Raw genomic sequence first — 26591 nt, forward strand, 5'->3', positions numbered from 1 at the left:
GCCATTGTGTCCACCGGAGAACACATGCTATTCATCTGGATCTCTATCAAGGATAAGCAGCTCTGCATGGCGATTAAGAGCGTTTTCAAGTCCATTTCATCTTGGGAGTGATCTGGAGGCCGCTCAGCACTCTCACCCCACTCCCCCGGCCCCTCCCCCAGGGTCTCCCATGCTGTCGCCCCATTTTCCCGGTCTCCGCTGTTCAAAGTGCATCTTGTACTGCATGCCCTCAGCCTTACCCATGGCTATGGCTTCACCTCACCTTTCTATAGGAGGGTGGAAGATCCATTTGCTCAGTGCTGAGGGCCATCTATTGATCGATCATGGCGCACCAGGTGTACTATTATTGTTCAGAGGCAATAAGTCAATGGTTAGGTAGCCTCAAAGAGCAGGTTCGCCTGTTTATATACCCTGGGTTCAGGTGTGTTGGCTATATCATAGATCGGCAATAATGCACAGAGCTTTCCCCTCACCCCATTTCACAGACTGCGTCAAGTCAGCTCGCCTCTGTAGGAGGCTGGCCTGGTTTGTAGTGGGTACCAAGGGGTACTTACACTCTGTACCAGGTCCAGTTATCCCTTATTAGTGTAGAAGAGGTGTTTCTAGCAGCTTAGGCTGATAGAAGGTAGCTATAGCAGAGCAGCTTAGGCTGAACTAGGAGACATGCAAAGCTCCTACTATACCAATGGTGTCATATGCACAATATCATAAGAAAACACAATACACAGATATACTAAAAATAAAGGTACTTTATTTTTATGACAATATGCCAAAAGTATCTCAGTGAGTACCCTCAGTATGAGGATGCCAAATATACACAAGATATATGTACACAATACCAAAAATATGCAGTAATAGCAAAAGGAAGTAATGCAAGCAATGTAGAATTACAGTAGATTGCAATAGGAGCACATAGGTATAGGGGCAACACAAACCATATACTCCAAAAGTGGAATGCGAACCGCGAATGGACCCCAAACCTATGTGAACTTGTAGAGGGTCGCTGGGGCTGTAAGAAAACAGCGAGGGTTAGGAAAATAGCCCACCCCAAAACCCTGAAAAGTAGGTGTGAAGGGCACCTATATTCCCCAGAGAGCACAGAAGTCGTGATAGGGGAATTCTGCAAGGAAGACCAACACCAGCAAAGCAACCAAAGTGGATTTCTGGACGAGAGTGCCTGTGGAACAAGGGGACCAAGTCCAAGAGTCGCGACAAAGTCGAGAGTGGGCAGATGCCCAGGAAATGCCAGCTGAGGGTGCAAAGAAGCTGCCACCGGATGGTAGGAGCTGTGGATTCTGCTAGAACGAAGAGGGCTAGAAACTTCCCCTTTGGAGGATGGATGTCCCACGTCGTGAAGAAGCTTGCAGAGGTGTTCCCACGGAGAAAGACCGCAAACAAGCCTTGCTAGCTGCAAGGGTCGCAGTTAGGGTTTTTGGATGCTGCTGTGGCCCAGGAGGGACTAGGATGTCGCCACTTGGATGAGGAGACAGAGGGGGCGCCCAGCAAGTCAGGGAGCCCTCACAGAAGCAGGCAGCACCCGCAGAAGTACCGGAACAGGCACTTGGAAGAGGAGTGAACCGGAGCTCACCCGAAGACACAAAAGGGAGTCCCACGACGCCGGAGGACAACTCAGGAGGTTGTGCACTGCAGGTTACTGTGTCGGGACCCAGGCTTGGCTGTGCACGAAGGAAATCCTGGAAGAGTGCACAGAAGCCGGAGCAGCTGCAAATCACGCGGTACCCAGCGATGCAGTCTAGCGTGGGGAGGCAAGGACTTACCTCCACCAAACTTGGACTGAAGAGTCACTGGACTGTGGGAGTCACTTGGACAGATTTGCTGAGTTCCAGGGACAACGCTCGTCGTGCTGAGAGGGGACCCAGAGGACCGGTGATGCAGTCTTTTGTTGCCTGCGGTTGCAGGGGGAAGATTCCGTCGACCCACGGGAGATTTCTTAAGAGCTCCTGGTGCAAGAAGGAGGCAGGCTACCCCCAGAGCATGCACCACCAGGAAAACAGTAGAGAAGGCGGCAGGATAGTCGATACAAGGTTGCAGTAGTCGTCTTTGCTACTTTGTTGCGGTTTTGCAGGCGTCCTGAGCAGTCAGCGGTCGATCTTTTGGCAGAAGGTGAAGAGAGATATGCAGAGGAACTCGGATGAGCACTTGCATTCGTTATCTAAAGAATTCCCCAAAGCAGAGACCCTAAATAGCCAGAAAAGGAGGTTTGGCTACCTAGGAAGGAGGATAGGCTAGCAACACAGGCAAGAGCCTATCAGAAAGAGTCTCTGACGTCACCTTCTGGCAATGGCCACTCAGAGCAGTCCAGTGTGCCAGCAGCACCTCTGTTTCCAAGATGGCAGAGGTCTGGAGCACACTGGAGGAGCTCTGGGCACCTCCCCTGGGAGGTGCAGGTCAGTGGAGTGGTCACTCCCCTTTCCTTTGTCCAGTTTCGCGCCAGAGCAGGGCTGGGGGATCCCTGAACCGGTGTAGACTGGCTTATGCAGAGATGGGCACCATCTGTGCCCATCAAAGCATTTCCAGAGGCTGGGGGAGGCTACTCCTCCCCAGCCCTGACACCTTTTTCCAAAGGGAGAGGGTGTAACACCCTCTCTCTGAGGAAGTCCTTTGTTCTGCCTTCCTGGGCCAGGCCTGGCTGGACCCCAGGAGGGCAGAAACCTGTCTGAGGGGTTGGCAGCAGCTGCAGTGAAACCCCGGGAAAGGCAGTTTGGCAGTACCCGGGTCTGTGCTAGAGACTCGGGGGATCAAGGAATTGTCTCCCCAATGCCACAATGGCATTGGGGTGACAATTCCATGATCTTAGACATGTTACATGGCCATGTTCGGAGTTACCATTGTGACGCTATACATAGGTAGTGACCTATGTATAGTGCACGCGTGTAATGGTGTCCCCGCACTCACAAAGTCCGGGGAATTTGCCCTGAACGATGTGGGGGCACCTTGGCTAGTGCCAGGGTGCCCACACACTAAGTAACTTAGCACCCAACCTTCACCAGGTGAAGGTTAGACATATAGGTGACTTATAAGTTACTTAAGTTCAGTGGTAAATCGCTGTGAAATAACGTGGACGTTATTTCACTCAGGCTGCAGTGGATGGCCTGTGTAAGAATTGTCAGAGCTCCCTATGGGTGGCAAAAGAAATGCTGCAGCCCATAGGGATCTCTTGGAACCCCAATACCCTGGGTACCTCAGTACCATATACTAGGGAATTATAAGGGTGTTCCAGTATGCCAATGTGAATTGGTGAAATTGGTCACTAGCCTGTTAGTGACAATTTAGAAAGCAGAAAGAGCATAACCACTGAGGTTCTGGTTAGCAGAGCCTCAGTGAGACAGTTAGTCATCACAGGCAGGGTCCCAGTGACACATACACTAAAACAACATATATACAGTGAAATATGGGGGTAACATGCCAGGCAAGATGGTACTTTCCTACAGCCTCCTCTCGTAGACAAGAGATATGTTGCTCCAGGATTTAAAAAGCCACAGGGCCTATCAACCAATGTCCTGGTACCGGTCCCTGGAGCGCATGGCCATATACCACTTGGGACTACTCAGGGGAGTGACCCCTCTGGGCATTCGGATCTATCTTGCCTCGCATCAGAGTCGACTTTTTGTTTTTTGGGGTGCCACCTTCATGCACTACCTTCATTTAGGTCCTGCGCATCCCGCAACGATCAGCACAAAACTCAGCCATCACTGGGTCACCGGGCACGCACTTCCCCTAGGGCCCATGCACCGCACCTCCATGCCTCGGTCTGCTTCTCTCCTTATGTAACACGGGCCCGCACCACACTCACCGCTTCACACCAGGACAGTCCCCAGACATGCCCAGCGATCGGCCGGCGCAAGCCTCCAGCAGCGCCTCCTCAGCAGTTATGGGGGTCGCATGCCCCATATCTTTGCACATTCACTGCTCTATTTGCTGCGCCACTCTCTCTGCCCATGCCAATATCAGTCTGTAAAAAGGATGGGGAGTCGCTGGGGCTTACAGCAGTGCAGCTGTCCGGCGGCAGCAGTCAGCGTGGTCCTGGATCAGCGAAGGGATCCAGGCCTTGCACAGCCACCATCTTGGATCTGCCTGGCCCCACACCGTCACCCAGTTTGTTTTTCAGAACCCCGGCTTAGGATCCGGGTCTACCACATCTCAACCCCTTGTGGGATCTCACTCAATCGCAGGGTGCTTCCTAGCTGCAAATTTGTGCTCAGAATGCTCCTTATTCTGGGGGATTACATCCCCAGGTCGGAAAAGCCTCAAGGGTGTGCTGTCATCTTGCGCGTCGGCACTTTGGCCGCCCTTCCCCAGCAGGACTGTTTATCTAACCTTTGCCTCACAGCTGTGCTTACTGAAAGCATTTAATGAAGACCATCTTTTTCACTCCAAAATTCCTTCGCACTCTGACTCATCTTGGTATTGAAAACCCTTGATGCCCTTATTGCAGCTCTTTGAGCCTCAAGAGTGATTCCACTATTGAGCCAAACCTAGAATCGGGCATGGTTCTCTCCTTAAGGCCATTCAAATTCCATGAGTGAAGGTTTATTCTGAGCTTGAACCTCTCGGAGTCAATCCTCTTGTAAGTCTGCAGTCTTATAATCGTTTGCTGTGTTTTTTTTGTTTTTGTTTATAGAATTATGGCCCCCGTAGTCCTATACTGAATGACGATATGGTCTCTGTTACTAAGCACTGACGTAGATCATGCCAGAAAAATATATGTCCTATGAAGTGGGGGTCATCTAACTGCCTGGTAAAGCCACCCTCTGGAGTCCGAGAACTTTTGGTCCATGGTAACTTGATAGGCCCCCCATCTGACACTGAAGAGATAAACTGCCTTTTTCCAATAAAATGCTTACATGCTGAGCAACCAATCTTGTTGTGGTCCCTGGGCCAGCAGAGGTTGAACACCTAGTTCTGGTTGGACTAAGGCAATTTGGAAAAATAACTGGGGCATAACTCAGTGGTGTGTTTTCCACGACCTACCCTAAGTGATTTGTTCTCATACAGCCTGTCCAGGACCATCTCAGAATTTTCCTTTAAATGTCAAAAGCTTTTTTTTAAGTTTCCAGGGTTGAAGTTGCTGACGTGGCGTTGTTCAATGTAGCACATGTTAATGAACAGACACTAGAAGGCTGGAGATTTCACAGCACAGACACACACACTTAAGACTTAGTGGCATCCACTTTCATTATGCTTAACAAGGATCCCTTCTCTAATTATTGACTCCCATCACAGACTAAAGACTCTTCCCCGTTCTGACTCACAGTCGCCTTAGTTTCATGTTTTACAAAGTGATAACGTAGGATGGAATTGAACATGACACGATAGTCGTCACAAAGCTGGTTAAGGGGAATACTGTTGACAGGGCTACAAAGAAACCACACATCTGCTACAGCTACTTGCACAACAAGGGTGGTTATGCAATGAAACAACCAAAAGGGCCACCAGGCTACTGAAGAGGAGACTGCACTTGGCCTTCCTCAATGTATAGCTCACTTTTAGAATCTTCATCAAGGATGAATCCAACTATAACATCACATTTAGGGCAGAATGTCTTAATTTTCCCCAAAACGATCTGTGGTCCGATACCAGCAAATGTCAAAGAAAAATTCTAAATGATAACAACAAGTGGAGCAACCTTTCCACCACCTCCCACAAACTCAAGATCATTTCATTCAAGAGCCGAAAGTAACTTCTGAGCACTCAGGAAGCTTGACATGCAGCTATCATCCACTAGTATCCAACTCATGCATTCATCTAACCAGTGGCAGGTACAAGGAGGATCAACCATTTTAAAGCCATAAGTTTGCCCCACTGAAAGTTGAGAACAAAATAAATGCAAATAACTTAACAAAATCTATTTAAACAAAAGACAGATATCATAAATCTTACATTGTAGAAAGTGTCTCCATGTTATCCTGTAACTTTGTGTGATTAAAGCAAAATATATCTTTCAGGACACAACAGGACTGTCATGGATCATATATTGTAACACTCATGACACTAAAAATGTATCTTTTAAAACGTACCCGTCCTGTGATTTTCCCTTCTGAGAAGTCTGTCCGGAATCTCTGTAGAAAAGCAAAATACCAAAGGAATTTAGCTTGATAAACAAGATCCCAAAGTAGTGAATGAAAAATAGTTGAAAACTGCTTCTTTACAAACACTGGATTCTCAATATAAATTCACACAAAACGTTTCTTATTATGAAGAAAGCAGTTTTACTTCAGATTCTTAAGGAATAATAATTCTAATACTCATTATTAGAAAAGAAAATGTGTAAATTGAAATTACAACCTGTTTATCTATGTGTAATTGGTTTTACATTTATTTTTTATTACTTCTTTTAACCAATATGCATGGAAAAAGTAAAAAATAAATAAATAAATAACGATGAGAACGCAATATGATGAAGCCAAAAGGGATCATAAGAGGCAGGTTGGACAGTAGTAATAGCACTAACTCAAGGTGCAACTAGTTTATTGAAAGCCTGCACTTTATTAAAGGTTCATAAAACATATAGCACACACCCAAAGAGACTACACCTCATCTTTCAGGTTGCCACTGAACCTTTGGTAAATGTTATCAAATCTGCCAGGCATACAAAACTGAGATAACAATTTGTTTGAATTTTCCATATTCGGAAGCAGATCATTTCCCTGCTCTAGTCAATGTTTTTCTGCACTTCATCTGAAATGGTCTTGAGTGGGTTGGTATCGCATCTGAATATACCTGGCAGTATCATGACCTTATCTTTTCAGTGAATCGTTAAAATCTACCCTAGAGTTCCATATAGAAGCAAAGCAACATGTTTGAACAAGCACTGGCAAAGCCAAAAGGTCTCGCCTATGCAAGAGGTATTGGCGTTGCCAAATTGTGTTAGCTATGTTGTAGACCAGCGTGCTGCCTTTCAGCATGGCTAAACGTTAGTGACCGAGTAGAGTGGAGCGGCAAAGAGTGGTGTGTACTGGAGGGCATAGTGTAGACTCGCATACAGTACCATACACTGGAGTGAGGTAGAGTGGACTGGTGTGGAGTCCATTGGTGTACAGCAGCGTAGAGTGCAGTGGCAGAGTGCATTGGCATCGAAATCAGCAGCGTACAATGCAGCGCCACAGAATTCAGTGGTGTAAATTAAAGTGGTGCATAGTAGAGTGCAGTAATGCAAAGTGGCATGGCGCTGCACAGCACCAGGTAGAGCAGCACGGAGTACAGTGGCGCCAGGTAGAGAGGCGTATAGTAGAGTGAGGCAGAGTGGAGAGACAGAATTGGCTGATGCCGAGGGCCATGGTGCAGAAGAGTCGTGCCGTGGAGTGGTGTAGAGTGCAGAGTTGAGTTGAGTGGCGTAGAGAGTGGCATAGAGAGCAGAGTGGAATAACGTAAGAGTGCAGAGTCGAGTAGCGTAGAGTGCAGAGTACAGTTGAGTGGCAGAGTGCAGTGATGTACAGCGCAGACTAGAGTCAAGTGGTGTAGAGTGCAGAGTAGGGTCAAGTGGCATAGAATGCAGTGTGGAGTCAGTTTGCATAGTGTGCAGTGCAGAATGGTGCAGAGTAGTGTAGCATAGAGTGGTGAAGAGTATAGTATAGTGACGTAGATAGATTGTAGTGGCATAGAGAGGAGTAGAGTAGTGCAGAATAGAGTGGCATGGAACTTAGTGGAGGACAGTGCAGTGTCAGAGCAAAGTGGTGTAGACTGGCGTAGAGAGCAATGGTGTAGAGTACAGTGATGCAGAGTAGAGTGCAGTGGTGCTGAGTAGAGTGGCGCAAAGTGAAGAGGCACAGAGTTGAGAGATGCAGAGGGCAGTGACACAGAGGAGAGTCAAGTGGCAGAGTGTAGTTGTGTAGAGTGCACAGCAGAGTTGAGTGGCAAAGAAAGCAGTGGCATAGAGTGGTGCAGAGTAGAGTATAGTGCCATAGATTGTAGTGGCACAGGGTGCAGTGGAGTAGAGTGGCATAGAGTTCAGTGGAGGAGAGTGCAGTGTCAGAGCACAGCGGTGCAGAGATTAGCGTATAGAGCAGTGGCATAGAGTGCAGTGGGATAGAGTGCAGTGGGATAGAGTGCAGTGGGATAGAGTGCAGTGGGATAGAGTGCAGTGGGATAGAGTAGGACGTGAGGAAGAGTGCAGTGGCATATAGTGCAGTGGCATAGAGCAGATTGTTTCAGAGTAGAGTGAAGCGGTGTACAGTGACAGTGTAATGGCATAGAATAAAATGGTATAGAGTGCAGTGGTGTAAAGTAGATCAGAGCTGCGTGCAGTGGATTGGCACAGACTACTGGGGCACTGAGTTGTGTTACCGAGTAAAGTGCATTGGAGTAGAGTCCACTATCCTAGGGTGCAGTGTAGTTGAGTGCAGTGTTGCAGAGTGGTATACAGTATAGTGGAGTTGTGCAGAGTAGATTGGTGTGGCCTAGACTAGAGTGGTGTAGCGTACATGGAGACGGCCATCTGATGCATTTAAGAGCCAATCCTGTGACAAGGTCGCCCAAGTTGCACCTCAAGATCTTAAACACACTGAAGCATAAATCCTCCAGCAGTCACTTTAAAGAGGACTCTTTCGTTGTCCTTAAGAGAAACGTCTTTTCAACTCTCCTGGCTCCAGTGAGCTCATTACCGACAGAGACAAGATCAGACCTCAATCAGGTCACTGACGGATGTGTTGGGTCCACAACAAACCCTGCAACCGACAAAGAGGACAGGTCTGCTATCACAATTGCCTGGACCCTCACCTACCTCCTGTCAACAGACGGAGCTCCATGCTTAGTCTTATGGTTCAATGTAAGTTCATAACTCCCATATAGCATTATTAACTTATAGCCCCTTTGGCAGCACTTATGCAAAAGTCTCCATTTCATCACGAGCGCTACGTTTACATACTTTAAAAAAAATCCAACACTGGTATGGCAGTAGAGTACCAATCTTATAGAATCGTTTAGAACTGTTCAGACCCCTGTACAAATATTGATGCAAAAGATTAAAACATCTGAGGTACGAGCTCGAAACGATAAGGATGCTCTTAATCTTTCTTATTTATGTGCTTGTTAAATTACTTTCCCAAACATAGTCGGCTAACACGTCCTCCAATTTGGCTTTTCAAAAGTAAAATTCAAGACTGTTGCAACAATAAATTGCTTCAAATATCTTACCAATGCTTCTGTTAACAGTTCTGTTCTGTGTTCGGTAGAAAACTTTAGTGTTTCAGACTTTTTTCCACTTCCTTTCCGAAAAGTAAGACTAAATTCTGTTCCTTGACCTTTTCCAACAGGACCAATACTGCAGATGTCCCCATAAGGCCACTGAAGGATATAAAAAAAAAGAGGTGTAAATAGGTTTACTTGGAAGTAACAAGACAGTCTATATGTCAGGCTGAACTACAAACATTATAAAATAGCTGCTCACGTCTGTGCACACATCAGCAGACAATTTGAAAGCTTTGGTTATAAAGTTTTATAAAAACTATGGAAAGATGACCGCCTGTGTATCTGTATGCATCTGTACACAAATACTGAAAAAAACTGATATCTACCAGTAGTGTTTGTTTGGATGGGTTTTCAGAATTATCTTACATTTAATATCTGTCTTGTTCAGGGTGTCTCCACGTAGATTGCCTTCGTCCTGATGATTACCCTGCATTGACTAATCCTACATTAGGGTCAAAACGTCAACAAAACATAGAATTGTGGACTGGTTTTCATCTTAGTCCAATGTGGATATCTAAAAAGATAGATATCCCAGAACACTATGGCCCTCATTACGAATTTGGCCGTCTCGCAGGGGCCAGAAGACCGCCAGTGCAGGTGGTCTTCCGACTGTCATATTACGACGACTACTGAAGGATTTCCGCCACAATTTGGTGGAAATCCATCAGCAGTCATGCTGGCGGTCGGCGGCGCAGAGGCGGTTCCACCACTGTCGTCTCCAAGCCAAAAGGACTCCGCCCGCCTTATTACAAGCAGCAATACGGCATTGCAGTGCCCTGATGGTGGGGCACTGTCAGAGGCATAAGCGTCAGGTCACATTCCCTGGCGGACGACCTCTTCGCCAGACAAGGTAAGTTGATCACCTGACAAGGGAGGGGGAGTGGGAGGTGTTGTGTGTGCGAGAGTGGGTGTATATCTGAGTGTGTGAATGCGTGTGTGATAGGTGAAGTAAGTGGTGTGGTTATGTTTGTGTGAATGCGTGTCTGTTGGTGTGAGTGAATGAGTATATGTATGCGTGTTGGTGAATGCGTGTATGTAAGTGTGGGTGAATGCGTGTATGTAAGTGTGGGTGAATGCGTGTATGTAAGTGTGGGTGAATGAGTATGTATGCGTGTATGCGGGGGAGTATGTGGGTGTGTGTGCGCGTGTATGCAGGGAGGGTGAGATGGGGTGCTGTCTTTGAAGGGGGGGAATCATGTTATTGCAGTGGGGGGGTGAGAGTTGGGGGGAGTAGACTGCCGGCATCAGGAAATAAATGTTGTGTCGCCGGCAGCCTTTCCACCAGGGTTTTTGTGGCGGTGCTAATGCCGCGGAAACCCTGGCGGAAAGGAGTCTCATAACACTGCTGGTGATCTTCAGAGGACCGCAGGCCCGGAGGTGCTGTCCAGCAGAGCTGTGGCAGTTTGGCACTCGTGATGTGGCGGGCTTCACCACTGGCTCATCAGCGGTTAGACCGCCACTGCAGCCCTGGTGGTTTTCGGACCACCAGGGTCGTAATGAGGGCCAATAATTCCGTCCAGTCACATATGTATATAGCACTTGCGCACTTTTTTCACTTTGTCACCTTGCACTATGCCGCAAACACACTGGAGAACATTATACATCCTATGTCATTATAATTGTTTTTCTTCAACCAGAGTGTGACTGTGTATAAGTGAGGAACATGGAGTACCTTTTGTTAGAAGGAAGTTTGCATTACTGCTAGCTGCCCTATCCCCGCTCTGTGCGAGTGAAACTGGAAATGCTGCACCCTTTGCTGTACCGTCAAAATGACTGCCATCAACTATGCGTATTTTAGATTGAACAGGGAATTCCAGATCCACCTTCTCATAAAGGTTCATCCACTGAACAGTTCTGAGAGGGGGTGGGACTTGTAAAAAAATAAATAAATAATGGAATAGCTGGTCTTTGGGAAAGAGGGGTGAATATGTCCACTGAAGGGTTCCAGGTGCGTCTTTGATCGGAAAGTGCCTTTCTGGCACTAAATGGATAAGCTGGGTATTTTAATTGTATTTTTAAATGCAGACAGAGGCCCCAGTGTACAGTGATCTTGTTCCTTTGATGGCTAAAACGAAGAGCAACCAAAGTGAACATTCACTTCAAATGTCTATTACATTGAAGTCATTGTTTTCGTACACTGTTTGTGTTCACTTTCCAAGTGCACAGAAATGCAACATAACCCATGCATGAAAATACAATACAAAAACACATAAATGAGGATAACATATGACAGGCAGAAACTCCAAACACAATTCTAATACGTCTGAAATACATTACAAGCAAGGGAAAATGAAAAAAAAAAACAGCTTTGTCGTAACAGATTATACATTCTGTATCAGTTGACACGGATTTGTAAAAAAAGGGTAAAGACAATCACAAACAAAAATAATGGTCATGAATAAAACAGCAGTGCAATAAACTAAATTATTCAGCAGTTGCTGTATTGTCTGCAAAAATGCTGACGGAGCTTCATTCAAATGAAGAGCATCCAAGGAGGCTACTACACCTTTCTGCCATTTGAACATGGAAAGGGAGGCACCGAAGTCTAAGAATCATTTTTATCCAGAAGCAGAAATAAGATAGAAAATGGCTTCATAGAGTAACAGGTACCCAGTGACACTCTGGAGGGAAGAGGAAACTGCTTTCATACACAGAGTGCAAAATCAAACCTCTGGATTCAACCTTTGAACTTTCCGATCGAGTTGCTTGACAAATGTGCTCATTTTGTTAATCACATACTACCTTATCCAACTTGATATACACATAGAAAAACATTGTTTTATCAAAGACGTCTGTTCCTTTTACGAATTCTAAACTTCTGCATTAAAAAAAAAAATGCGGCTGAAATTTCCTTCTTATTGAGTCCCTTATGCTGAGCCCATGGGGCTCAACCTTTTTATTCCTGTGTCGAACTGGGACCAAAACAGGTTCGGGCAGCAAGACGAAGAGGACTACTTTCAGAAATAGTCATCTAAAACTTTCTATAACGTTGATTTAGTAGTACCCTAATGACGTCCTTTCAGGAAAATCTGAATCACGCATTACATTTTAATAATGGACTTGGTGTCCGTAAGGTTTTACAAACTGTAAAGTATTTTAAGGGATCATAACAGATTATACAATAGAGGAAGTTTAAGGCACGAGTGGTAAATTGTGCGCAGAAACGAGAGGAACAAAAAGCAGTGGTGGCCAGCAGTTTTGGGGGGGGGGGGCAGGCGGGAAAACACTCACACTTTCACACACACACACACACACACACACACACACACACACACACACACACACACACACACATCCATTAACAACACTCATCAACATTCAAACACACACACCAAACATTCATTTAAAAAGATCTCTCACACACACACACACACACACACACACACTTACTTACCTTCAGCCTCTGAGGTCCCAGGAGGGTTGGGACTGCTGCCTCCCCCTCGCTGGCTGACCTTAGGTCAGCCAATGAGGGAAGGCAGCAGTCTCAGCCTCGTCACAGTGTGGGATGGGGTCCGTGAGACTGCTGATCCCACCCCACTCTGTGACGAGGTGTCGCTGATTGACACTCGCCCATGGCGCTTCAGGGCTTAAACCTGAAGCGCCCAGGTCTGAGTCAATGGGTGACGCTTTCCTCGTCACCCGGGGGAGAACCACGAGGCATCAACCGAGGAGGTCACATCCATAGGAGCTGTGACCTCTTCAGTCCAGCAAAGTTCAGCTCAGGCAGCCAGGAGTCTGCGCAAATCGTGCATGTCTGCTCCTGGCTGCCTGACCGGAACATGAAGATTGTCTGTCAGGTTGACCTTTGCACAGCCTGACAGACACTCTTCATGAGGGGCAAAAGGTGGGGGGGGGTGGCCCCTCCACCCTAAAGGACGGGCTGCGCCTAACAAAAAGGAAGAAAATGAGGATGCACAAGATGGTAGACTAGAAAAGACTAAGGGTAGACTTCAACTGTACTCTGAACTGACTGAATACCTATATCCCAATGGCCGCTATGAAACTAACCTTATCTGGCAATAAAAGCAGCCAATACCAGCACAGAAACACAGGCTACACTTCCAGCACTGCCCTGTTGCCGCTCCAAGTCTGGCCCAATTCTCTCTGTAGGTACACACTGTTTTTTTCTGCTCTATCGTCTAATCCTCTTGGATCTATTCTATTTCAAATTGTGTAATGAAAGAGTAAGACCATTCCTTGCTCAGACGAAGGTAATATGCTGGGCAAGATTGGTCCTGAAAGGAGACAACTTTTTTTTTTAAATATGTCTTTGTTGTGTTTGTATTTTTCACTCCGACAATGAATACTTTCTGCTTCCACACTAGAAATTACATTACTGACATTCGCGTGCAGAGACAAACAATCTCCCTCAGATTCCCTGCGTTCTGGGCACGAGGGACCGGTGATGCGGCAGGTAGAAAGCCCCGGAGGACCAGGGAGCAGTGGGAATAGTGAATTGCAACCAGACATAATCAAATAAAAAATTTAAAAATTTAAATACAAGCATTTGCAATGCAATGGGTCTCGCATTTTTTTGAATTAGAGCTACTGGCGTTGTGAATTCAACTGGGCAGGTAAAACCACCTGGGCATGCAAAGTGAAATGGCTTATAAATTTTCAAAACGCATTTCTCATCTTTCTTCACATCTTTCTTTCATTTTTCCATCCCCACTAGTGTCATAGGTCATGACCGAGAATTTGCTTGGAAGGGACCAAGTCCAAAAACGAAATATTGAGTGGGTTTAACGATCTCAAGCTGTAGAGAATGGAGCTGACCCTCGTTATACAGTGTAAACGGGCTAAAAGGTACAGCAAAGGTTCTAGAGACCTTACAGGTTTAGTCATCCGAGAAGTTGGACCAGTACAGATTGGGCTTGAGATTCCACAAAAATGATAAAATAGTAGCATTTGCGCTCTAAGAAAATACCTACAAGTGCCACTTACACAACAGGAATTACAGCTGAAACATCATCTTTAAATATTGTTTAGAAATGCCAATAATTTTGATCCCATGCAATAGCTAGTCAGTTTATAAAAATACACGTTTACCTTTCAAATACAAGCATTTCAGTTTACATCAATAATATTAATCATCCGTACAAAAACCTGTAATGTTTTCGAAAAACACTACTTTTATTGCGAGATAGTAGCTTTTCATTTTTAGCAAACATACACTGAAAATCAGCTTGCCAGCTCTCCCATGGACAACTGCGGCTCATGGAGAGGTTTCAGTCTCATGTGAACATTTATCACAATCATATGCTGGGGATACCCATCATATGATGGGATTGCCACCAGCATTTAGGTGAGAATGTCAAAAATATGCCAAAGCCCACCTTCATTATGCTAGGCCCTCCAGCATGCCATGAACCACACAGCAACTAACATCCAACATGCTAACAGTACGCCAAGTACAGCCACCAATGTGTTAGTGGTAGCAACCAGTATTCCAGGGATGCCCACAGTAGGCCTTGGGAAGTTATTATGCCTTGAATGCACACAATATGCAAAAGATATGGCATAATTAAGTCACAGTTATCATTATTCCAGGTATCAGCCCTAGTATGCTAGAGACTGCCTCTGTAAGCTAGGGAGGTCCACCTGATGCCACAGGGTGGCTGCCACCAAGGAGCACACTGTCTGTCACGGACGAAGCAGTATAGGGATATCAGGCCAGGCATTTACCCCTCTCCTCCGCACAGCTCCTGTTCCAGTACCTCCGCTTTGCGTCCACCAGACCTCAGTGCCAGCTGTCAATCTTTCCCAGCACGTCCCATACCCATACATGCCTTATAACCCACATGATGAGGCTTTAACAAAGTAATCATGTGAATAAGCATCTCCCTCCGCCTAGTGTGGTGTCCCTCTTGAATGGGGATTGCAAGCGTTGTGCCTTCAGTCACGCTGCATGTTTGAGTGTGTGACCAAGCCACTCCATCCAAATGCCTGGACTCTGCTTGTCGATGATACTAGGCCCATCACACACCTGCGCAAGAATTGGCCCCACACAAATCCAAGGTTTTTGAATAATGCTGGAACTTGAACTTATGATGCCCCCCCCCTACCGCCTCTAGCACAGACCACCGCTAAAGTAACAAAGGCAGGTGGAAATGTGTCAGGGTAATCACACATTCTGCCTTTTAAAGTCGCCACAAACACTTGGAAATTGTCCCTAAGGAAAGTCGATGCAGACACGCCCATTTCCACATAACAGCTGAGCTGGTGTTCAGAAGTGACTGCAACACAGCCATTTTAAGGCTCGGTTCTGAGAAAGACTATACCAATAGAGAAAAAGACAAACAACTCCCTACTACGTTTGCCATTAGGACAAAAAGTACTTTTTGGCCGCAACTGTTGAAAACATCTAAACATATAAAAGGAACGTTTTATTTACCATATTTTATTTGTGACCTTTGTTGTTGAGCCACAAAGTGTAACTGTTTTGGGTGAATCCTAAAAACGAGTTTACAAGCAGCATTGCAATTTTCATTTCAACTCGTCTATACCGTATGCAAGTATAGGTCTGGGCCTACCTTACTGTCCAGTAATGATCTGTAACGTTCCCCACACCAAAATGGACAATCAGAGGGCTTACCATACCAGAAGAGTCACAGTTCCAGTATGCAACCGTCTGGAGATTAATTTGATCTAACAGTCCTCTCTCCTTCCGAAGGCAACTGGGCTGTGATCACTTGCAAGAGACTCCAAGTCCATCTCTGGGGCCAAGACCTCATATCTGTTTATGCTGTGCAAGGAGGTTTCAGCTACTACCTGTGCTCGCTCCTTGGCGCAGCCTACTCCCACTCCAGCCCAGCGGGTCACACTCATCAGTCTCCCTTACCCCCTGGTCCACGACCCCCTTTGACCGGAGTAATGCCAAGGCCTCCTCTGAGGCATGAAAAAAGTGGACCACCTTGGAGTCCACCAACCGGAGTTGTACTGGAAAGAGCAAGGCATATGACAATCCTAAGGTCCACAGTTGTGATTTAACTGCCCAAAGGCATTGCACCTCTTGAACCTCCACAGTATAGTCATCCATGATGTGGTTACTGTTGTACTGCAGGGGCCTCTTGTGCAAAACAGCTGCAGCAGCAGGTCACAAACCCTGAAATTGAGGAGGTGAGCTATCACTGGACGTGGCTGAGGCTTAGTGCTGGATACTGTGTGCCCTCTCAATGCTGAAGAACTTTGAGATTCGCTGGGCCATGACTGTGGCCGTCAGCCACTTCTCCAAAAATAGCTCCACTCTTGGACCTTCCAACCACTGAGGAAAACCAATGAAGCAGATGTTTCTCTAAGTTCTCCCACTTCCACCTGCAGAATCTTCAGTTGTTCCTGCATAGATGTAATTGTGGACCACATGCACATTTGGGAGAACGCTGCGTCATACACCCTATCCAGTAGTTTGCCATGATCAGCTTGCAGTAGACAGTATCCGCTTTAATCGCCCCCAACTGGGCCTTCATGGCAGTCTTGTATGGCTTGCAGGATTTTATCCAACATTCTCGTATGTTTCATTAACATAGCTTCAAATTGGATGATCGGGTCCACCGGTGTGGTGGACGTCATTAGCATTTCCATAGTAGGTTTAGGGAGCGGTGGTTTGGCACCGTTGGGCCAGACCATGACTAGGCCGCTGTGTCTCTCGGACCTCCCCATCTAGAGGCATTACCTGTCGTGCCCCCAGCCACCGGGGACACCCAAGGGTGGCAAAGATCTCCAGCCTGGTCCAGACAGCTTGACTCTCACTATGCCTCTCTGCCCGCAAAGAGGAGACCCACCAAATCGAGATGTCTGTCCCAAAGGCCACCTAAGCACCACGGCTCACTCACTCCTGGAACACTGTGCGGCATTTTTCTCCATTATCAGGGCAGTCGGCCCCTTCAGCGTCCAGGTTCGTAGCTGCGCACCAGCCTCAAGCAGTAGCCCCGCTGTGCCCCTTTCAGTCCCTTGGGGCAGCGGGCTCAACAACTGTGTAGGGTGGTCTCCCAGCGACCCCAGTCTCTCCAGCCAGCAGTTCACTTCAATTCATTTGGGGTCTTCAGTCGTTGCACCCCCACAGCCCTCGGGGCTCCTACAGCATCTCCATGTAGTCTCTCTCATCGTAGCAGCAATAGCAATAAGTCGGGATGGGTGGCCTCTCCGATTCCACTACAGCTCCTATGACATTTGTTAGCACCATACGGCAGTCATCCATGTGGCCGTGGCCCGCGGGTGGAGCCGCCTCCCCAGCACCTTCTTCGCTGCTACCCCAGGACTGCCATGTTACTGCAGGCTCAAAAGAGAGCAAACTAGTTAACCGAGGGCCTCAGCGGCCCCAGTGGAATCCGATTTATACAGAATTACGTCGGGTGAAGCATGAGCTTCACGCCAGTATGACCACTTTCAGCGCCCTCTTTGCCACACCACAAGGAGTCAATTTATTGATTACATCAATTTCTACCGAAGATTCTGAGCTGTACTTTTCAAGGGACCGATATTCAGAGTCAAGTCGTTTTGTGTCCTACCATACAGCGTTTATCAAGACTAGGATGATTATTTTTTGTTCACTGGGTTTGTGAATCAAAGACCGGGACCATTCTCGCCAAATCAGCAAAGCATATGTGGTTCAGGATAAGTGTATGACAATCATATCTAAGACTTAGAAAAAAAGTGAAAAAAACATTCCTTTCCCGGTTCAAATGATAAAAACACATAAAAATTCACATTTGGCAAGATCGAACGTGCCAGCATCCTTTCTTAGACGCACACAGCCACTGTCTTAGCTGAATACACACGTTTTTTACCTGATTTGTAACTTCTAGTGTGTTAGGGTTGTAGGTAGTGATGGCATGGGTCCCAACGGAAAAGACTCTCTTATATCTAGAACACAGGAAAAAATGAAAGTGTAAATTTACGAAGAAGGACTTACAATTACAATGTAAACACACCTACTTCGATTCAGAAGTGCACTATACTTAAACTCCTTACATCTGCAATAAGCATTGTACTGTCATGGGAAAGGACAAGCAGAGAAAATGATTGTTTACATTTAGAATGAAATCACCCAGTATCATCTGGGAGAAAAGTGAACAGTCTTCATATTGTAAATTGTTTACTATACACCCGAAAATATTCTGTTTGCATACAACAGAGTTTTACAAGGAAAGAAACACAGGATATAAAAGGTCAATTGTGAAACACCAGCCCTTCGCTGTCAGTTGCTCATGTGATGTTTTTAGAGAATTATGCAAGGGAATAAACAAGTTCTGAAAAAAAATTCAAGAAGCTGTGGCAGTTTGGCGGACCAGATCAACCAACAAGATCTACACTTCAGATCAGGAGCTAATGAGAGTGCAATGGAGAAAGCACGTCAGATAAAACAGTCAACAAAAAATGGTTATCAAGTGGGAGTGCAAACAAAACACTTCGATCTTGACTCCAATTGGCTCGGTTATTTAGTAAGGTAAAACAACAACCAGTAAATATTGACAATGCAACGAATTTACTAGGTGCCATATTCACTCCTTATTCTGGTTTAGGCACCATGCAATGGGTGATAAGTAGGGGGTGTGAAAAACTCGTGTATTTTGCAGTACCGTAATTTAGTTGAATTACGGCAAAATTACATGAAATTATGCCTAACAACCTATACAACCATTCACTTTGGGAACACACCTTATCAAGCTACTGGTGTTAAACCTACTTGGGCCACACTGTGGAACAAAAATCGAATGTGGTATTTGCATAGTCTGAAACTAGTCGAGAGGCAGAGGATGGCAGTCTTGATGGATATGGAGATTTTGTTCTAGATCATGTTTGCAGGTATGCAAAAGGCAAGCTGATTTTTTTTTTCTTCTTTTAATCAGTTCCCAAATCTCCAGTTTGATGGTGTCCTGAATGCGGGTGTGCTGAGAAGCATCAGAGACAGTGAGCTTGACTACAGGTAAAGCATTTAAGCTGGTTCTGATAGGTTTGCAAATGATACAGCTGGTTAGTAAGGTGAGGGCCAGCCAGGGGAGCCATCAAAGTTCCATCAGGTTAGGGGTGATGTGAACATGCATCTTCATGTTCAGGATGAAACACGCGGATGAGTGTAGGATCCTTAAGGGGACCAAAATAGGGCCTGAAAAGCCATGGAACAGCACATTACCACTGGTGATTCAGACTGAGAAGTAACAAGGACATGTATCCCTTCCTGGAAGAAATGTTTTCATTTCCTTTTAAACAGAGAGCTGGTACTAGGTGGTCTGATTCTTTGGAAATGTGTCAGTGTGAAGTTGGTTGCAAAGGTGATTCCAAGTGACATGGCGTTCAAAGAAAGATAGGGTTAGTAATCATCAAGATTTATGCCGCTGAGCCAGGTTTGTACTATTTCTTGGTTGTTGTTTTTGGAAAATAAGAGACATTCTGGTAGGAGCTGGCCTACTGGTGTGGATGAGGTTCAGCTGTGTTTGGGAATAATTGGAGGACGTTTTTAAAGTACTGTTGTGTACTGTGGACATAATGGTAGTACCACAAGCTGGCAGATGTGGTTAAAAAAACTACACAATCATTGTTTTTCTAAATACCTGGTTTGTGATTTAATTGTATTCTGAAGGCGTGCTATGATCTGCATCTATAATTCAATTATCTTTCTTGGTGTTCACAAGACCCTACGGATCTTAGGGAACCTAATAAACTAAGTTTTATTGGGGTAGTTAGTCCTACAAATCTGTGTCTTGTATTAGTCAATGGTAGTTGTTCTTACAGGATATCAAGTGGCAAAGGAGGGAGTCCTTTTAAATTAGTAATTACGTGTGTGGGTTTGTTACACAAATGTTTCGCATTATGTCGTATATTTTCAGTACAGAAAAGGAAATTTGCAATTGAGAACTTTCAAAGGCACCACTTTGAAGAAAGCATGCAACACTAAAACACATCCTGGAGGAGGGAGATTTAATCGGCAAGCATTGAATTATTCTCTCAATTTTCCATGATTATAAAATAGTGTCTGTGTATACCACATATGTGCAGGAGGGCTGGGGCAATGCCAGATATTAGGATATTCACCTGAGATTAAGTCACATCTAATTAAACTAAATGCTACTCCTTTTCACATAATCAGTGATATCCTGAAAATCCGACATATGTCAGACTCTCTTGGACCTAGCTGGACCCCCAAGCTTTAGTACAAAAGGATCTTTCTGTTTAAGCAGTGGTGGCACCAGCACTATAGAGCTTTTTTTTAGCACGGCAGTAGTAGTTCTTTTAAACTCTTAAATCACACCCATTTTTCAGCGCATCCTGTATGTACTCAAACATGATGTAGTTACCAGAAACACATTGTGGGACATCAAGGGGAAACTGAGAAAGGGGAAGTTAAACACATACTTTGCTCAATGCACTGGATGCAATGTACAATATACAGGAACTCCCTGAAGTGCATTTGCTTAAAAACCACAATTGCTGCTGCTCTTCAAAGTGTGCTAACACAGCACGTGTGAGTAACTAATGTGATTGTGGCCACACCGTTACAGGTTAATACGACTCATTTGTATCGAATTGGAAGTGGACATGACCATCAACTGTGATCAGCTTTAAAATAAATAAATAAACGACACACATATTCAGACAAAGAGGCTTAATACTCATCACCCAAGTCATGCAGCACATAGCGCAGTCAAGAAGTCAGTTGCTGCACACTTAGCCAACACAACCCAGCTTTATGAGGTAGTCAGACTTCTCTGCTCCTTCAATGAAAACCAACTGATTGTCCCATTAAAATACACATACTTTCATGGTAGGTCCCTTACACTGTAGTCTCCTACATACAGAACTATTTCTAGACCAGGGACCGGAATTTTAGTTCAGATATTCAGGATAGAAATGAAAAGCCATCTCTCTCATTAGGGGCATAACACAGGAAACATTTTACCCCTTAACTTCGAAGCACCACCTGTGTTGAGAGGTAGAGTTACATTACACATAGGAGTTCAAAAGCGCACAAAGTACTATGCAGCTGTAATGTAATAATGTAAATCAAAAAATGAAGAAAAAATACAGATGGACTGGACAGGGAATTATAACCGGAGATGGATATATCCTGCTTTATCAGAAGCTGCTGGACAATAAAGCAATGTTTTATCAGAGACCGAGTAGAAAATCCTCATGACTCGATCACAGGATCTTGAAATGAATGCGAACCTAGAGCAAGTGTACAACACGAGCAGGAAATGAAAGGCACCCCATGTGCAATAGCTGCGTTAGTAGCGGATTACATTGCTCTTCCTCCTACAAACTCTGCAGAGTAGGTTTCCGTACAGTGAGTGGGGCTAGAAACCTCGCAAAGGCAAGCAGTGAGCGCTAGGACCCAGTGAAGGTTAGGAACGCAGGTGCAACAAGCAATCAGACATGGTAGAACACATACACCATCTAATTTACTAGATTATGTCATATTATTTTATAGAGAGTTTGTACAAGTTCATCTTCTTTATCGAGAAAATCTGATGGGGTGGGTCCGTGTGCAACAAAGGGGCTTTTATAATCCATTTCACGCCTGTACTCCAGCAATGCTAACAATGTGCCATCCCGTGCACAGAATACACATTTAGTGTTGTGTGTAGCTCTGCATTTAAAATATGGAGGGTTGACGGCTCTGTCTACGTTAACAGAGCTAATGAGTTCTGACAAAGGGCTTTCTCACTAGCACGGACTTAGTAAATAAACCGACTAATGAAAGGAGCTGAACCTAAGGACTGTCATAGAAAGAGGAGCCCCCAAAGCTTCATGTCATCCAGCAGGCAACACAACTTTGTTAAAGAGCCGAATAGTCAGGAGTAAGAGCTAAAGCTCGCCCAGAGACTGTCTGCCTTGCGATACACTCATTACTTGTCAAGTTCAAATTTCTGTTATGCAAAAGCTTTAAAGATCTTTGCATACATATTAAACAATATATGTCTTGATACATGAACGGGAGTCACACATTTCGGGCATGTCACCCTATTTGACTTTGGGAAAAGCTAGAATTTTGATAACTTCTGAAGTCCAGGTGGCTGCTTATGGACCAAAACAATCTGATCAACAGGCTAGCCCTGAAAAACTACTAATGCCTTGTGCACAGTCCTAAGCCTAGCCTTACCAGAAGGAAGTGCTAGGGATGGTTGATCATACTGGAGTACTTGCCTAAGAAAAACTGGGTTTGTTTGCAGCGAGCTGGTCACTTGAAGGATTCCACTGACATTCGTTACGACAGTGAAAAAAATAAACAATACTCAATGAGACCGATAGTGCTTTAAACCCATAATCTCCATCAAATCACAAATGACAACCTATGGGATCCCCTGTATGAGCCAAAATAGTAAGTGGTGCGAAACATACATCACCAACCTTGAGGAATCTTACACCCTGTTACTCACTAGAGTGTCCAAAGTTGCAAAGCAATGCACCAGAACATAGACCGCAATGAAAGAATTGCAGAAGTGAAGCCCCTACATTCCACAGACGTAGCACTAGCACACATCCCAACTTACACACTCAGGATCCTTTTCTCTAAAGCTATACCTACAGCCAGTGATAGAGGGGGAGTGGTCAAGCATGTCTTCTTCAGATAGGGGGAAATATAGACTACAAATAAAAGTCACTATGATAAAGAAGATCCTCACTATTGCCGGAGCCACCGCAGTGGGTGACTTTAGAAAAGACTCTGCTTTCCCATGACGCGGGCTCTTCTGCGGCGGCCTCTCGTCCTCTGCTGCAGCAAATCCAATTATGAAGGCGACCCGAGCGGGCTGGTGCAGAGCTCATTGCCTGTTTGGGGTGCACCCTCTCCTACACGCCAAGGCCCCCTTGTGGAACAATGATGACCTATGGATAGGCAGGGAGGTGCTGAATTGGCAGCAATGGAGCAGCTCAGGTGCTAGAAGATGGAGAGCTCAAATCTTTCGCTAAGTTACAGGAGGAATTTAACCTCCACCCGAGGCAGGAATGGCGATATCTGCAACTTAAACACGGTTTACAAAAGGGCACTGATGCAATTTGCTGGGGTCTCCAGACCTCACCGGTGGTAACTTACTTAAAAGCTTGGGGAAAATATAAGGGTGTTATGGCAGGCCTCTATGGAGTCACCACACAACACCTTTATTTGAAACCTCTCCAGGACAAGCTGCGTTTAAAATGGCAAGAACGCCAGTAACGGACATTGGACACGGAGGACTGGGCGGACATTCTGGAAGCCCTGGATAGGGTTACTCAAGAAGCTCGACTAAAATTCTGTCTCTTCAAGATAATCCATGACTGGTATTGGACTCCAGTGAAATTACACAGAACAGGGCTTCTTCCGCATGCCAAGTTTTGGCACTGCCTAGAACCACACTGCGATCTGCTTCATATCCTAATCGACTGCCCGACGGTTCAGCCTTTATGAAAAGCTATAGGCCTCACTCTGGCTGAATCCATACCGCTCCAGGTACCGCTCTCTCCCTCCCTTATATTGCATGACATGACCTCCCTCCCAGCTCTACCCAGGCCGCATAGATGTTTGTTGCACACGGCGTTAGCCACTGCTAAAATATGCATCCTCTGCCACTGGAGATCTGCAATCTCCCCAACCCCGGAGGAATGGATTGTGGCAATGACCCGCATTGCCACACATGAAAGAGTTATCTACAACCCACAGGATCAGGCTGCTGTATTTAATCAGGTGTGGACTCCCTTTCTTGCAGGAAGGCCGTAGTGAGATGTCCACCACCACCTGCACCTGCCCTATGCTGCTCCTTGCCTCTGCTTCCATTGGTCTCCACCCAGAACCACAGTCCTAGCTGATACCCCCCTCCCCTGTCCACACTCCCCGCTCTTATATGTAAGCCCCTCCTCGTCCTTTGCATGCCCTCCCTTCTTTCTTTCTTTCTTCTCCCCCAGTATCTTAGTCTCCCAGTCTCACCTCCCTTCCCTCCTTCTTCCCCCCCCTCCCCGTCCCCTCCCCACCTACCCCCCACTCCCCTTTTTTCCCCTCTTCCTTCCTTTCTTTTTACCCTCCCCGGGTTTCCTGCTACCCTCTTGACATTGATATCAGTCTCCCTACCTTTTCTTCTTCTCTCCTCACTCCCCCCAGCCTTTCTTTTCTCTCTCCTTTCTCTCTCTTCTACTTTGTCCATATCTCCATAGGCTGGGGTGCCCTGCATAGTGCCCTCTGTAGACCCCACTGGGCCTCGCACACATCCTCTATTTGGGAACTCTGACCCGGGTTATTCCCTCCCTTCTCAGGCCTCTTCATTACTACATTATAATGAGCCACAGCTGTCGCGTACGGCAGTATTCTTTACCCGTCAATACTGCATAGTACTGGGTAATCGGCCCCGGATACCCTGCACTTTAGTGCGAGGGAGGGCGACCCGTAAAGGCGCTCTGGACTAGTTAGATGGTACGAAGTCCCCACTGGGCTGCGCCTCCTTTCAGCGAGACGTGCCATTACAGACGTTGCGCTACGAGATCGCCTCCGTTGCATCTCGGCCATCCCCTTTCCCCTCCCCTTCACTTCCCCATCTTCTCTTTTCTTCTTGCCCCAAGTTCCTTCTTCTTCCCCGTCTTTACTTATTCATGTTTTGTTTTACTATTAGTGACATTTCACAATGTAGAGACGAATTGTTGGTTGTACTCTGCTTAAGTTACACTCTAGGTTATATTTTCTAAGTCATTTTCTCATTTGTTGGGACTTATGTCCCCTTTTGCTTTGTACTGCCTTGCAATGTTAATAAAGAATTTCAACACAAAAAAAAGAAGATCCTCACTGATATATCTAGTACCCTTTCACCCAGACTCGTGGAAGAGTTAAAAAGAATAGATTTTGTAAGTGAGGCACACAATTTTAATAATAGTTACATGAGTTTTTCAAAAAGCTCATGAGCCTAGATAATGATTACAGAACGCATGTGGCAGAGCCGATGCAAGTGATTTTCACAGGAGATTCAGGAAAACATGGCAATGAAAATTCAGATGCCATTTTGGACCTCACTGGTAACACAGAGATCCACTTTAGGAAGGAAGCCAGAACCTCAAACCAACTTGTAATGCATAAGACCACCAAATGAATGACTGATGCCTTGAAGGCCAGGACAAGGCCCATCGTAGCTAGAGAACAACCTATTAAGCATCTACTGTCCTAGTTGAACTTTGGCAACTGCAAACATCCAGAGAGTGCAGTCTCTTCAGCCCCACAGCCAAGGTTTCAGTGGAAAAGGATAAAAGCACTATAGCCCAGATGACATGAAAATCTGAAAACTCTAAAGAAGGAGCAATGGTTACATAGGAATCCATTGTGGTTATTAAAGAGTGCAGGACACAGAACAGAATGGAACCCACAAAGTGAGCAACATCTAAGTCAATCAAAAACAAAGTACCAGGTCACCCACTGAAAAGTATATATGGCGACTGTTTCACAAAAACTTATCAGCAACAGCTCAGATTCAAAGTAAGATCCCATAAGGAAAGGATGTGACTTCCAAACGGGAGGGAACAATTTCAACAAATCCTTTAAGTGGTGATTATAGAGTTTTACAAAAAGAAACACTGCAATACCGAGTTCCTATCTACTCGAATCACCATCAGGGCTCCATTTTAATACAGACTTATTATGGTGGGAGGCGATTGACAGCACATCAGTTAATCCACAAGTCCACATTTTGTATACAACCATTATTTATTAGCATCTTTTATATAAACCAACATTGAACGAGGCATGGAGAGAGAGAATGAGGCATTAGCATCCATAAGGTAACTTAGGCACAATATTATCCATGCATGATTTAAAAGTCGTAATGCCATTAGTTCTATTTACCTGTAAGGTGAGGTCATATACACACTTCTTATCACTTTGGTGATAAGACTGATCCAACAAGGATGTTATAGGAGAGGAATCACATTCATAGGCACCTACATCTGGATGCAACTGCTTAGTTCGCAGCGAGTGTAACTCCATTTGAGCTCAACTTGATCAGTATTGCTTGCCTCTCATTAAAGCTTCACTTTAGCATCAGCTCGCACTTGTTTCATGCACATTTCTTCTGCAATCATCCATCCCTTAGCATCTGGCTTCCATAATTGAAAAGAGAGGAGAAGGGGGCCCGGATGCTGCAGTCAATGCATCATTATTTGTCTTTTTGCCAGTAAAGCAAGAGGGCCAAAAACCTAAAACTTACCTTGTTTGTTTTGGTGCTGGAAGTCTCAGCGACAATGTCTCAGATTTTGTGCACTATTCTAGGCAGGGAGAACCCGGCAATTTAAATACCCTAGAATTTTACCTCAACAGAACGTCCACAATTCGATAAATCAAAGAGTGTTTTAATCCTCAGTTTCATAAGGCAATATGTCCCCGAGGTAAAGCACCTCCCAACAAATCAAGCATTTTAGAAATACAGTCAATTAACTAA

General features: G+C 45.4%; 1 protein-coding gene across 2 annotated transcripts in view; it reads right to left on the minus strand.

Annotated features, from left to right (window-relative positions):
* The window catches only part of DNAJC13 (DnaJ heat shock protein family (Hsp40) member C13), an 876382-nt gene that overhangs the window by 728659 nt on the left and 121132 nt on the right, over positions 1 to 26591 (minus strand). For both annotated transcript variants that reach the window (XM_069211911.1, XM_069211910.1), the window contains exons 3-5: positions 17994 to 18069; positions 9154 to 9303; positions 6039 to 6080 (exon numbers count right to left, since the gene is read on the minus strand). In XM_069211911.1, the coding sequence (XP_069068012.1) occupies positions 6039 to 6080; positions 9154 to 9303; positions 17994 to 18069 (268 nt within the window). The remainder of the gene's footprint in view (positions 1 to 6038; positions 6081 to 9153; positions 9304 to 17993; positions 18070 to 26591) is intronic.

The sequence above is a fragment of the Pleurodeles waltl genome, chromosome 10, assembly GCF_031143425.1.
Source record: "Pleurodeles waltl isolate 20211129_DDA chromosome 10, aPleWal1.hap1.20221129, whole genome shotgun sequence".
Taxonomy (NCBI): domain Eukaryota; kingdom Metazoa; phylum Chordata; class Amphibia; order Caudata; family Salamandridae; genus Pleurodeles; species Pleurodeles waltl.